Genomic DNA, 15,344 nt, shown 5'->3' on the forward strand with positions numbered 1-15,344 from the left:
GCATGAAATTTGGCATGAACATGCCTCTGGGTCACCTCTTTAACTTTTTTAACCGAGCCAACGAAAAATCCAATATGGCGGTCATTTTTCAAGATGGCCGCCAAATAAAAAAGGCCTTTTGTGGCGGTTCTGGACAACCATGGGTGCGGCCGACTCGAGACCGGGCACTGCACTCCCTGTGGATGTGTGGAACGAATTTGAAGTCGGTGGGGCGAATGGTTCTCGGGTTACGTGGATTACAGATGTACACACGCACACAAAATTCGTGCAATATAGCAGATCATTGGAACGGTTGTTCGCTTGTTCGATACAAGCGTGAAATTTGGCATGAACATGCCTCTGGGTCACCTCTTTAACCTTTTTAACCGAGCCATCCAAGAATCCAATATGGCGGTGCTATTTCAAGATGGCCGCCACATCTAAATGTTAGCCTATGTCTACATTACATGTCTAAGTTTTAGGAAAAAAATCACCATTATAGATATATATATATATCTTTTTTGTCATTATTTTTAGTTTTCATACTGAAAATGGTAGCATGCTAATGCTACCATTTTCTAATGCTAATTAGCATGTTAGCATTATCATGTTAGCATGCTATGTTAGCATGCTAGCATATTACCATGTTAGCATTAGCATGCTACCATGTTAGCATTAAGTTAGCATTAGCATGCTACCATTTTCAGTATGAAAACTAAAAATTATAACAAAAAAATTAATAAATAATATAAAGAATATAAAAAAACTATATATATATAAAAAAAACTATATATCTATAATGGTGAAATTTTTCCTAACATTTGTAAGAAATGTAGACATAGGCTAACAATTAGATGTGGCGGCCATCTTGAAATAGCACCGCCATATTGGATTCTTGGATGGCTCGGTTAAAAAAGTTAAAGAGTTGACCCAAAGGAAGGTTCATGACAAATGTCACGCTTGTATCACCAAGCGAACAACCGTTCCAATGATCTGCTATATTGCAGGAATTTTGTGTGCGTGTGTACATCTGTAATCCACGTAACCCGAGAACCGTTCGCCCCACCGACTTCGACACACGTTCCACACACCCACAGGGAGTGTAGTGCCCGGTCTCGAGCCGGCCGCACCCATGGTTGTCCAGAACCGCCACAAAAGGCCTTTTTTATTTGGTGGCCATCTTGAAAAATGACCGCCATATTGGATTTTTCGCTGGCTTGGTTAAAAAAGTTAAAGAGGTGACCCAGAGGCATGTTCATGCCAAATGTCACGCTTGTATCACCAAGTGAAAGGTTCTCTCACAATATGGCTGTTAGCCGCTGTACTATCTAGTATATGATTGAGTTGATAAAGACAGTGTTAAATACAGGGGTCATCGTCGTGCTTGTCAATAATATTACCGGGAACACAAGAGCTAGCCCTGAATGACCATACCAGGTCTGTAACTCTGACAGTGTTCAAATGGAACCACATTTACGCTTTACGGGTCCAGGACCATTTGTACACTCAGTCTGAGTTCACTGTGGCCCCAATGATTATGTTCCCTCGGCACCAAGTTCACTGCAGTTCCTGGGGTCTTTCAAATAAAACATTTGAGAACAATTAGAACTAGATGTACTCCTAATGTGTGTCATAAGTGTTTTTGAACTGTGTCCATTCTACAAACTCAGTCAGTCATACACATTCTGAAGAAAACCTGAAGACTTGACATTCAGTAATTGGGTCTAAGTTATGAACAAAATATTAACGTTATAATGGTGTGTAAAAGATTAAAAAAAACGGATATTCAAGGGCCACCCCTGGGCCCAATGCGTACATATTTCTGTTTTATAAAGGAAAAGAAAATAAGTAGATAAAATTGTACTTATAACCCTGACAATTAATCAAATATTTTAGATATATTTACAGTATATTGCCTTTATTCAAGTTTTCAATTACAAACAGCCAGAGTAGAAAAAAATGAATTCATAAACCCCTCAACAAATGCATCTCAAGTATTTCTCATTCAAATATGTCCTAAAGATAAAATTATAATTGAACACCACTCATCAAAAACATCAAATTTATTGTCCCAAACATTCAACAGTCAACACCACTGACTTCATCCATGCATTCATATCAAATCATGGCAACAGTTCAGATTACAGCCGATTTCATGAAACTGCAGTGCAATTAAAACAGTCTGTATTACCCATTTTATGTTTCTGCCTAATTGCACCTTAATTACTGAAAAAGGCTATGTGACTGTCAGTTACCCAAATCCAAACATTATTTTAGAGAATCATTCGTAGCAAGACTGGCTTCAGTGGTGCATTGAAATCAACATTTCATTATTAACACAAGGAAAGTTATTGTCTTTCCAAAATCTTCAGTCAAGTAACATCGGATAACACTGTGACCAGGTTCTAGTCAGCAGAAATAGATGGAGAAAAAGAAGATGAGTCCTTTCTTGGTAATATCAAGAGCTGCATGACACAGTTGTATGCCAGTGTCACGCATTAAAAATAGCCATGTGTGAGATAGTAGATCTGCTATTTTCAGTTCATGACACCGTCGTCGAACCAAACATTACCTAGGCTTTAGCAGTCGCACGATTGTTAGTAAACCAAAGTGGGTGAAAGAATTTGGAGATCTCTATAAATACATATAAACAATAACATAAATATGAAAAAAGAATATGCCTAACAGGGAAAACAATATGTTCTGTATGCCTCAGCCTTTCTGTTGGTAGAGGCAACATTTTAACTGTGCAATAGTTACAGGTACAAATACAACACTGAAGGTTATCTGCATATGTAGGAGAAATTACAAACCATGATTCAACTTCAACTGAATGGGCAATATGAATATATTTGAATATATATTATGTAGCATGTAGATGGTGTTTAAGGACCATTTCCACACAGCTATGGAATAAAACAATTTCAAAAACTAGCTGACTGATAAAAGTTAACTCATGCAAAAACAGCAATGCTTTAGCATTTCTCCACCACCTCTCCCAACAAATGTGCAGTTATCCAATAACATTCAAATTTAAGAGTGAACAGCATGACACCGGTTTAAGAGCACAAGCATAATTAAAATTTGAGAAGTGGCGCAGTGCCCACAACAATGAAACAGCATACCTGTGATATGACTGAGACTGCATCTGAAAAATATAAATCGATGAGGAAATTTGAATCGTATAAATGTGGATTGAAGACTCACACACCCTATTGATATCGTCAAACTGAGCATGGGAGAGGTAGCCTATTATAGTACCTAGTGCACTCATAGAAAACTGTACATCAATTTACACATGGCCAGCTCACTCTTCAGTGAGCTTCTTGATCTAAGTCACACAGGCTATAGTCCTAGTTACTCAAGCACACATGGGCAAATAAACAATTTCACTTTAATCTGTGGCTGGTAGGTTTCTGAAATGTACCAGCCTCTTTGGCAGTTAACAGGAACGAGTGCAGTTCTTTTCAAGGATGTGATCAGAATGAAAGAAAACGGAGCAACGCCTGATTTATGCTTTGTTATACGCCAGAGTCGCATGCTGAAAATAGCAGAGGGACAAGCTTACAAGTCACATGACAGCACATGAGCTTGTAGATCTGCAATTTTTGGCACATGAGTCTGTCATGCAACAGAGAAAATGCTCTTTGTAAATGAACCAACTGTTTTTCTTTTTAAGCCATGTGACATCTCTGAAATTATCAATGTATTCTATCTATTATTTTGAAACTGCCTAAAACGCATTGCTTCAAAATTCAACGGCTGTTTGGTAAAAAAGTTATTTACCTAATCTGTCCCACTATAATAATAGCAGGTGGCTACAGTATGGAATTTGTTCAATTTACATACACAGGATATTTAGATTCGGAAATGGGGGGCTTTATGTCCAGGGCGTAAAGAAAAAATCCACTAAGAATATAATACTGCCTCAGTCATCCCATACCCAAGGCGGGGTTGGCGAAAGGGTCTTTCTGTGTGGAGTTTGCATGTTCTCCCCGTGTCCCTAGGGTAGGTACCCTCACAAAAACATGCAGTAATCCTGGTCACTAAACTGTTTCCCCCTGGCCAGCCGGGGCGCCTGATGGAGAGGAAAGAAACTGGTTGGAATAACATATTCCTTCCACGCTCTACGTCCAACCAGGGAAACTCCCCCCTGTCAGGTGTAAAGGAGCAACCTGGACACTCATGCATGAATGAAGCATGAGTTCAAGTCCGTTGCTCTCCCCAGGCTAGAGGGTGTGTAGAGCCCAGGATTACAATAGATAATTGACACAGGGGTGAAAAATGGGTTACAAAATCGTGGGATAAAAATTATATATATAAAAAAAAAATACTGCCTCAGTCATTTGTTAGCTGGCCACAGTATTAGTTATGCTTACAATATTAAAACCAATGACAATTTATCACTTAATGTTAAATGCTAAAAACGTGTGGCCCTGCCTGGCCAGCACCCACACAGTGAATCACACAATCAAAAACACAGCTCACGGAACTCAAATGCCTCAACCACACAGGACATAATATAGCAAATGCAATAGCATTCAGCCAAACATGATTATTAGGGCCATTTCTCATAAGGCAGATTCTGTTGATAGAAACAGGATTGATATGAAGCAGCATGAAAGAGGAGTCTCAGGGACTACACAGCAAAGTCCTGAGTATTATTTTAACTCTCAAGAGTGTATCTCATGGTCCTATGCATTTTTATGAGTTAAACTAAAAGTCAGGTGGCAAACAGAGACTGAAAAGACACACACATCCACAACCTAATAGGCTGCGTGCCAGATCAAAAACAGTAATAGTTGAAGAAAACAGTCTGCACACCATTTTCTGCTCCCAGAAATATTTACTTCAAGTACATGGTAACATTCCGGGCCGAAACCCTTCCTCACCACTACTTGAAGTAAATCTTTCTGGGAGCAGAAAATGGTGCACTCTTTTTTTCCTTAAACAAAAATTCAGGAACATGCTGTGTATATTCACAATTCATCACTGGTTTGTGACCAGGTTGCAATGGCTTTTACAGATAAAATCAAGGATGGTGGGCAAAAGGCTTATCATGATCTTCCAAGTTCCAAGACTCATACTCTACCATTGTACACCGTTTAAAAAATATAAAGACCAACTGCTACTTTCATTAAACAGCCGACTATGTGAAAGCGATGATGTCTTAATGATTTCACATTAAGACATATTAACATGACTGAGGGCGTCTTTGACACAAATGAATTGAACAAAGAGGATTTACACTCAAAACTACAATGTTGGTCCTCATATTTTATAAACATGGCACACTAAGATATATATTCTGGGGATTTAGAGTCTAAAGCATATAAATACTCTCATCAATTCCATTCATTTTCCCTTAAATTGGTTAAAGTACTGCTACGGAGCAGTACATCTACTTCCACAACAGGTCATATACAACTGCAGAGTATGCTCGTTTGGGACTTTAAAAACACAACCCCAGGTATGAGGGCATCCAACATGTAAACTCATACTAGTTGAGCAGCCAGATAGAGGGCAGACCAACTCATACTGTGCACTACATACCACATAAATGGTATACACACAATGTCTCAAGTCATGACGCAACATTACATTTGTGATCATCCTATGTTGGTTACTTCAGCTGCAATTTGTGATCTTTCCATTTGTCATCTACTTGCACAACTCTTGCTAAATCCTACACAACCCACAAAATGACTCTGCCGTATGAGCCTTTAGTCATCCAAATGGGGCTAGAGGAATGAGAAAAGTGAAGGTTCACAAGAACTCTGACTCCCTAAGATGATATCTCTTTTCTCTCTGTATGGTGCTATATACCTCATTTCAAACAGAAAGATGGCTCCCCTTCCTAAACTCAAGAATATGACTCGACACATGCACTATCAGCGTCAGCCCTCTCGCACGGCATCAAGAGAACAATCTTGCATTTTTTTGTCAAATCACTTTTGCCCATTACATAGCAAAGATCAAGACTGGGAGAACTGGATATTTCCTCCAACTGACCTGTCTGTATAAAATCATATTCATCTCTTTCAAATTTGAGATTTTAAACTGTCACTGACTCGCTGTATGAGAAAATGAGACTTGATTTAACCACTCCATAAGAGAAAACAAGGCCTCAGTTATGTCCCCATATCTGCATATCTACGGTTAGCTATGCTGGTCATCCAACCTGGGGGTTGACATCTTAGGCAAGCAAGCCACAGGTGTCGAACAAGTCGCCGGCGGTTTTTCATTTGTTTTTCCTTTTTTGCACCCGTCCCTCCTGTACTGAACAACTCACCACTCCCATCATTAACATTAGCCATCACTAGCTACACAGTAGGTCATCCAGGCCAAGAGAAGGCATCTTATCAAAGTCATAGGCATCAAACAAATCACTGATCCCTTGGTCGTCTCCCAGGCCCAAGAGGTAGTCTTCCTGGTCCAGGAGTGGGGGTCCCAGGTTTAAGAAGGGCCCAAGAGAGCTTCCCAAAGCCCCCCCAGCTGAAGACATCTGATCTTCGGTTTGCTGAAGAAGACTGGAGAACGGGGAGGTTATAGGGGAAAGAGTGGTGACAGAGACAGCTGGGGCAGAGAGTGTAGGTGGAGCAACAGAGTGGCCCGTAGCAGTGGTAGTGGAGTTGGAGTCTGTAGAAACACAAAAAGCAGACAGAGCCACTCAAAGTGTATTCACAAAAGAGGTCCAAACACAATTTAAAAAGAATCTTGACTACTCATCTTAGACGCCCACAACTGGTTTATTCCTAAAGTAAGTGCTGCTCTGTTTTTTTTCTTGCAAAACGTTGTATGACTGTTGTCTCTCTAGCCAGAAAGAGCTAAATGCTATCCAAACTACAATAAAGGTGGCAACACATCTAATGTCCGATCCGGTGCACTGTCTGCTTCAAATAACTTTATTGACATCCATCACTAAGTAGGTGTTCTACCAGTCATCCATTAAAGAGAAAGGAAACCATCTAAAACGTTAAACAGCCCCATCTTTCTCACGATTTCATGTCAGCCTACTGTCTTGTCCCTCCATAAAAAAACTAAACTAAACACTAAAGAGTCCAGAGGAAAGCATGCACATCCCAACATAAACATCACAGGTGCTGAACTAAAATACAGGAGGAAGGGAAGTACGCAGACTGTATATCCATCTGCCAGTAGAACATTAATTAGAGTAGGTACAACAACGATGTACATACGCAAATACATTTTCTACTGGTAGCTATTATACATTGTGCAGACTTCTTTCTCTTCTTAAAATAAGGTTATGCTCATTCATATAATTATCAGATTGTAACATTATTATTTGTATACAATTGTAATTGTTTTAAATGCAAGTTGTTTTGTTGCTACTTTAACAAGGGGAATTTTCCTCTTACCCAAAGATCGTAGTTTCGATATTTCACCTCAATACAATGTAGTCAATTAGTTTGTGGTGCTCTAAGTCTAAGCACGTTCCCCAGCTGCAGGGAACACATACAGCCTAAGCAATTGATGTTTTGTTTGAAATAACATTGTGTGAAGAAAGCCGTCAAATTGGGTTTCTACACGTTTAGTTTTCTATTCCAAATCAAGTTCCATTTAGAAAACTCCACGTGTGATAAATGTCTTTCTGATATTAGGACACACGCAAACAAAACTGAACCAAACCTTGAAGGACTTTGAGGAATGGGGCATTCCCATTGGCATCCACATTGGCATTTTTAACTGGACTCTTGGGGTCACTCTCCTCATCTGAACACAGTAGGACATCTATAGGACCTTTAGTACTGGTCAGATGGATGGACAGACTCTGGAAAGGGCAAGGTCATGTAACAACAGTAAAAAAACAAATATATAAATCCAACATCACATTTCAGGATAACGCAAACGCTACCGTACTGACCTTGTAAATAAATACTCATAACAGTAGAAGGGGTGTTAAAATGTGTCGACAGGTTCTCCAACAAAAACATTTCAATGACTTAATCATGACGCTTGGTTTACTACTAAAGGTTTGGTGCACGTATAGTAACAGTATGTATGTGAAATCTCAGTCGACACAGATGAAGTGCAGAGTGCAGCTGTCATTCAGTCAAGTGAACAAGACAATGTACACTACAGTTAGGGAACCCACCAGCATTGTGTCAGTCTCTTGTATGGCAGCATAATGTATTATTCCCTATGAAAACGCAGAAAGAATGAATAGTGGATAATATGGCAACTGTGTGTGCAGCTCATATGGCTCCTGCTAACAGAAATACTTCAAATGTGATGACCGTACAATGACATAAGCCAAATGTGTCCATTGACAGGACAAACTGTCTATAACTGAAGCATTGCAGTTGGAGGATGTAGGATTTCAGCATAATTTAAGTTCTCGGGCTGCACTATAATATCACCATGCCGATACTTAAGCAACATTGTAATTAATTATAACAAATTAATTATAACTTCATGAACAGACATGAGTAAAGAATGAAATAATTGTCCAACACAACCTATGTGGCTCTTACTGATGGATGGACTTACAGTGCCTCATACACACAAACCAACAAAAACTGTGCTAACATCCCTACGACATAAGTAAACACTTTACCAACAGACAATGTTTCGGTCAATACGGTTTTGTTTGTTTGTGTGTGTGTGTGTGTGTGTGTGTGTGTGTGTGTGTGTGTGTGTGTGTGTGTGTGTGTGTGTGTGTGTGTGTGTGAGTGAGAGAGAAATACCTCTTCAGGGTCTGGTACTTCTAGCTTGGTGTCCGTGGGGGCTTTGACTAATATAACAGTCTGGTCTCTGAGATGAGCCAGCTGCCTGATGTCCTGATATGTTACATAGGCATATGTGGAGGGAAGGGCAGTCAAAGAAATAACAAGAGTCGCTGACTTATGCAATCCTAACAGTAAAGTAAAATAAACAGATATTTACTGAAATTGTGATTACAATTCCCCCAAATTATCATATTTTATATTAGAGACAGATATTTATTTAACACCCTGAGCGGCATAAACAGAGGTCTCCGTCCTATCAAATAGTTACGCTCAGCACTGAGATTAATCACAGGTCGGAACATTAATGATATCATAACCAAGCACACCGCTCCACAGACTGGGAGCGCCTGTAGGGCAACATTCAATGTCATTTCCGGGTGGGACGTCATCCAAAGTGGTCCCCCTCTATTTTAGTGGATGAAATCTTAAAACGTGAATAACTCTTGATCTGAATCAATCCGTCCAATTCTAACCAAAGATTATGTTTTTGATGGCCCATCGCGGTCCCGTCGCTAGTCGCATTATAAGTAATCATACCTCCCGTTGTCCATTGCCTCAGGGGTGTTTTGGCTACATCTAGCTACTTCAGCTACATCCAAGATGGCGCACCTTGAAATGCACTCCGTAGCTGCAAATCACTGGGTGCCCTGATATAATGGTCCTAAATACCCCTGGCCGTTCGGGATCACTTCTACAAAGAAGTGATCTAATTATGCCTGGGTTTACATGGAACATCTGCATGGTATTATTACCTTAATAATGTGCTGTGCAAAATGCATATTTTAGAACTCATAGCATGATATGCAAATGTGGTGCCATAGTGGATGCTTACATATCAACACATCATAATGTGGAATCATAATGTGGCAATGTTTACCTCCAGACAGTTCTTACTCCTTACATATTATCTGAAACATGAAAAAGAAATTCCACCAGCAATTATTTTAAATTACTGTTTACTGAAACTATGAATGGTAGTGTTCACACTGTTAAGCTATTATTTAAGAGCATGTAAATGCCAAATCCAGACAAGATAATACAGTGTGTCTGGTTGTTTGTTGTGGGTTACGGTAGTTACGTTTACAGTAAATGTAAACTTCTCTGATAACCACCAAAAGGATATTTCTGGTTGTTGGGCATTTCGCTCATGTGTCGTACATCCATGGAACATCTCTGAATGAGTTGTTCAAGCCTGAGCTCCTCTTCTTCCAAGGCGGACACTTCTGCAGTTAGTCTCTGTCTCTGCCCCAGAGCACCCTCTACCTCCGATAGGCTATGGCCCCTAGGAGGGGAGGGGGGGGGGGGGGGGAAGAGAGAGAGTGAGACACCTTCCCTTATGATGTGCTGTGCCATCTTGAGCACAGGACCAAAGACAGGCCAGGTCTGAGTTAGCGCAATATTAAATTACCCCAAGTCAAGACAAAACTGTCTCAAACTTGGTATAAAAACAGGAAAAAAAGAAAGTGCAATATAATCAGAAGAGAAATAGAGATGCAACTTACATCCATTGGATATTGTTTTTTGATTTCTTCTTGATAAGGTGAATTCCCTCTAGTACATTAGTGATGTCATAGAGTCGTCTTTTCTGGACCTAAATGTAACAGATACATGTATTATCACAAGAGCTTTAGTAACAATGTTTACATCTACCCTTTGTTTGAAACTCAACATGTCAACTCAACTCCTTCAGCTCAGTGTAGATCAACAAAATCAGTTACAATCACCTGTGCATATAAATGTTTAACTACCTAGTAGTTATTACTTGTGTAAATAAACTAAACTAACTAGTTATTTGATCTTCCCATCTGCCAGTATTTGGTGTAGTGCTGCACGATTCTGGCTCAAATGTGATCTCCATTTTCCTCCACAAGAATTGAGATTCTCACACGATTCTCATTTTTTCCATGAAAATATTTATGGTCTTTAGTCTGCAGTAGGGATTGGATAAATTGATGAATTGATAACTGATAACCTTATCAATCGATTAACGAAACGGTTAATCGATCAACAATCAACATTTTGCTGATACAGAAAGAATACAAAAGGCATATTATATTCCTTAATCAAATTTTTATTTGACCATTTGAGATACAGGGCCAGGCATTGGCATCTTTTATGAGGAATAAAATTAAATGAAAAGTGCAGTCTTGTCTGCCACATCACATGCCAAAGCAGAGACCTTTCTGTTGCTACCAAGGTGGGGGGGGGGGGGGGGTATTTTTTAACCGGCCCACATGTGTGTTCCTCGGCCACGTGCGTGCGCAGACGGCAGTATTTTCTATTGTTAACTGTTACGTTTAATTGGAGAATTTCTCAACTAACGGTTAACTATTAACATCCATAGTCTGAAGTTGCTGAACATTACTACATTCAAAATGTGGGAGCTGGAGCCAACTCTGGCTTTAAACAAATATCAAAGTGCTTAGCTTAAACCTCTGTTAACGTCTCTCTCTTGCAGCAAAAACATAAGAGTAACTAAAATGAATTGGACAGCCACGTGCAGCAAATTTGTTGTCACTTTTAACACCATTTGGATATAAAACACTGACCTGTAAGGTTTCAGCAGCCAGGTTAAGGTCCAGAACACCATCAGAAGACTGGCCTAGCAGCTCCACAAACTTCTTTGTGAGCAGCCCCAGTGAAGTGTCATACCTTGTCTTCTCAGTTGGAGATTTTGGAGCTATTGTACAGCAAGAGAGTATTCAAACCAATTAATAGCATGTAATAGCAATGTACAGCCACTGGCTGTGTGTACACATGTAGAACATGCAGTTCTTACAGACAAGTATGATAAAAGCATCATAATTGACAATAGGTCATCTCACTCCTGTGTCTTACTTTTTGGGTTTTTTAACCGTGTTCCGTTGGCTCCAGATGTTGCTCTGCCTCTTGAAGTTCTGCTTGGCTCTGGCTGGTATTGATGATCTGAATCATCCAAAGCCAAACGTCTTTTTGCCTGCATAAAAATGAAAATAGTAAGTGCCTGAACACTAACTATGCCCTCATGGTTGGCACACAAATTAGTAGCGTCATCAGTCCACTTTAAATGTATATCACAATGTATGTCACGTCATCATCCGTTCTGTCTTTATATCACAATAAGGCTAAAAGTCCACCCAGTTTGTAGTCGTTTATTTATGCCAAAAACAAGTCGAGCCCCAATTTCCATGTGACAGTTTCTATATGCATTACTTATTAAAGTGTGGTGCAGTTAAGCAATGGTGCAGATTTTATCTTAACACGCAAAAATATGCAATTTTATTCAACAGTCATTCAAAAAGGTGATGAACAAGCAAGCCATGTAGAAGACACCGAAGGATTGGCTGTGTGTGGATACACTTTGATGGCTTCTCCAGAGAAAGCAACATGGCTGACAAAAAAAGGGAAGTGAAGAAAATGAAGGTTTTTAGTTATTGTTCAAACCTTTATGAAGGGGAATCATGTGGCTCATGGTTCTAAATAGGTTAATTGTGGGAACTAAATTAAATAGTTGCTTACTTTGAGTGAGACTGTGGCTCTTTAAAACAGAACTGTCATGGCCCACCAGATGCAAAGCTGTGACCTACATGTAGAGGATTGCCTTACAATGTAAGTGCACAGCATGTAACCCATAAGTCATTTCCTCTACATGTCCCTCCTATTACAAAATCCACAAGACAAGATGTTACTTGCAGCACCAACTGGTGTGTAATGTGTATCACAATTTATTTTTGTTGAAATGTTGTTTGAATGTCTATAACGTATACCGGTATTTGAAATGTTCAACAAGAAACACATTGTAAGTTGTTTTACATCTCTGTTTTATTGCCTGTACTGTAGTATGAATCAACATTTTGCTTTAATCAGCATGAGATGTGATTAAGTTAGCATAAACAGTGCCATTGTATATAGGCCATATATATCTGCATAATTCTAAATTGGTGATTAATACACCAATGCTAAAACTGCCAAAATAGTTTTTCATCCATGGAATCTGTAAATATTGAACTATTTTGTTAATGTAGACAGTATCAATATGTTCTGTCTGTTCACCTTTACCAAGTCCATGTGTGTGTAGCAGTGATATGTCTTTGCTGTAGAAGATTGTAGAGAACACATGTTCATGCCATCAAGCAATATACACGTTTAATTTTTTTTCCAGACTTGATCTTGCCCATGTAGGAATAAAATGTCCTCTGTTTACAGTCAAACTGTCAGCCATTTTACAACAGCATGTTAAGTCTACTAACTCACTGGCTATTCCATTACCTGAGATTAAGACAGATGTAAAGCCTGATATGGGATAACAAAATAATCGAATAGTTTGTACTGATTAAATTTAGATGTTCAACTGTGTTCAGTGATTATGGTGTAGTCTGCACATAAAGTACAGGAAATGTGGCATGTGTACCAACCACAGTGACAGCAATAAACTCCAGTTTCACTTTGCATCAAATACAGATATATGGTTATATCTCTTAAGCTAAAGGATTAGTGTCAAGGCCAACAAAGTCCTTTTCAACAATCAATGTTGCTGCTAGCTTTGAAAGCTAGCTCATGGTTTCAAGTGCCATCCAAGTTGGCTTGCATCTTCATACACGTCTAGAAGAGGAAAAAAAACAAAGTACCTCCGCAAACTGATGCGTGCAATTAAAGGTTTATAAACTCCTGGACTAAATATTTTGCAAGTTATGTAATGTTTAGCGTGCAAAAACATCGACTGATGTAGTAGTCAACCACCCCACCAATATCCCTTCCCCCAAAACCAAGACACCAGCAGCGACTAGGCCACTGCTAGTAATCTCTCACCAACATTTTCAGCTGTTTTCGAGGCTGAAGCGAGCTCAAATCACATATAAGTTAGCATAGCATGCTTTAACAGGGACAAAGTGTGCTTCTTAAAAATGCAAAGATCCACATATACTCGTTACTTCGTGGAAGGTAGCATGCCCGCTAACCAGCCCACTTCGATAACTTGGCTAGTTAGCAACGTCGCTAGTTTGAGCCCCTGTGAAACGAGTCTGGTAAAAGGGACTTGCTAAGTAGCTAGCTGCCCAAACAACAAGCTCGGCTAGGCTAGCAGGCTAACAATCTGTCGTGTTTGTTGCTCCACATGAGTATTAAAGCGAGCGGTGGGTTTTATTACCGGAGGTCGTCCTAAAGCGGGTCGTTGTCCTGCTCCGTTTGATGCGGCTTGCTGTGGAGTTGAGTAAATGTTGTTTATTTGAGGCTCGCTAGATATTTGTGTAATGTTGGAAGGTGCTGCGCTGGTTATGATCTGAAAACAAGTAGCGTTCGATAGACCAGGGTTTAAGCGATCCGAGAGGCTTGTTAAAATTAAGTTGTTGTCCAGAGGAGACCCCCCGACCACCGCTAAAATCACTTTATCCGGAGGCGAGGAAATCCCTCTTCTCATCTTGGTCAGGTTCGGGGTACCCCCTTTAGTCTCTGTACTTTCGAGCTCGTTTGAATGCTAATCCACCGAAACAAATTAAAAAATACTCAGACTGAAGTACAGATGAGAGTGTGATGTATCGATGTTTATAAAGTATTTCGTGATAAGATGGTGCATTTAGGCAGATGCAACGGATTAAAAAGTAGCGCGACTCTCGGCTCCCTCGACTAGAAATGGCTTCAGGAAGCGGAGTGATGAATGAAGGGATACGGTTTACGCGCTCAAGAGCCCTCCCGCGAAACTCAGATTTCCCGGGAAATATTCGAACAAAATTTACATGATACATATTATTTGTCCCTCCGAAGAATGCCCACGCCCACATTGAGGCAAGACTGGCGAATCCGAGTGCTGCATTCGCTGCGCCACGTGTTCATTGGGCAGTTGTAAACAGGGAACGTCACTTGTCACGCCTTGCATAGTTTTGACAGGGCGGCAGGTGGAGCACTTGCCCAAGGCTGAGACAAAGCTGTCTGGTGCTTCAAGTTCAGACGGCCAAAAAACGAAGCTATCATGAGCCAATGCTTGAATGAAAGAATAAATAACATCAAATTCAGTACCTTTATTTCCTAGCTGAAATCTTGCAACATAATTAGACACAGCAATAAACACAAGCAGGTAACACCCCAATCCAATCTTGGGATTGTGTGTTGGCTTTGTCTTTGATTGATTGATTGATTGAATACATTCAGTTTGCAAAAAGTACAGAGGTAAAAATCTCTGAGGGATTGTTTCCATTGTGGTCCTCGTCCTTGTAGACCTTGAGTGTTAGGGAAAGCTCAGACAGCTTCACAGCTTCCATGTGTTAGTTGATCTGAGTGAGCAGGAGGGATTAGGGTATAGTGGTTTGTAAACTGGTTAAATAAAGGTTAAATAAATAGGTGCATACTTTAATTTGCCACCATTGTGTATATCCTATTTATAATATTGTTTATATATTTGTATGTAACTTAAAAAAAGAAGCAGTTTCTCTCAATCCTCTGTGAATCTTTCAGAGAACACTAAAACAGTCAGTGATTGTTTAATACACAATAACATTGTCATAGACCATGGTTTCTGATTTATGGATGAATCGAATGCTGATCTGAAAATCCAAAATACTACTGCCTTTTCATGATCTGAGATTTTCGCATAGAATGTGCTCTCATCATTTAGATGGGCGGGGAAGAGGATTTCTGATCCCT

General features: G+C 39.8%; 1 protein-coding gene across 1 annotated transcript; it reads right to left on the reverse strand.

Annotated features, from left to right (window-relative positions):
• Positions 1–1,890: 1,890 nt before the first annotated feature.
• On the reverse strand, positions 1,891–14,335 carry LOC310855595 (transcription factor E2F3-like). Its single transcript, XM_083760663.1, has 8 exons — positions 13,855–14,335; positions 11,568–11,685; positions 11,279–11,409; positions 10,232–10,320; positions 9,849–10,011; positions 8,688–8,798; positions 7,609–7,771; positions 1,891–6,618 (listed from the first exon to the last, which is right to left on the reverse strand). The coding sequence occupies exons 1-8, from the start codon at positions 14,122–14,124 to the stop codon at positions 6,299–6,301; spliced, it is 1,365 nt and encodes a 454-aa protein (XP_083616789.1). The 5' UTR covers positions 14,125–14,335; the 3' UTR covers positions 1,891–6,298.
• Positions 14,336–15,344: the final 1,009 nt, after the last annotated feature.

This window comes from Protomyctophum parallelum, assembly GCF_964188405.1.
Source record: "Protomyctophum parallelum genome assembly, chromosome: 3".
Lineage (NCBI taxonomy): Eukaryota > Metazoa > Chordata > Actinopteri > Myctophiformes > Myctophidae > Protomyctophum > Protomyctophum parallelum.

Coding starts and splice junctions, on each gene's coding strand:
- LOC310855595 (XM_083760663.1), bottom strand. CDS start 14,124: ATGAGAAGAGGGATTTCCTCGCCTCCGGATAAAGTGATTTTAGCGGTG. Junction 11,410..11,567: donor ACGGTTAAAAAACCCAAAAA/GTAAGACACAGG, acceptor GCTGTACAATAG/CTCCAAAATCTCCAACTGAG. Junction 10,012..10,231: donor AAAAACAATATCCAATGGAT/GTAAGTTGCATC, acceptor CTCCCCTCCTAG/GGGCCATAGCCTATCGGAGG.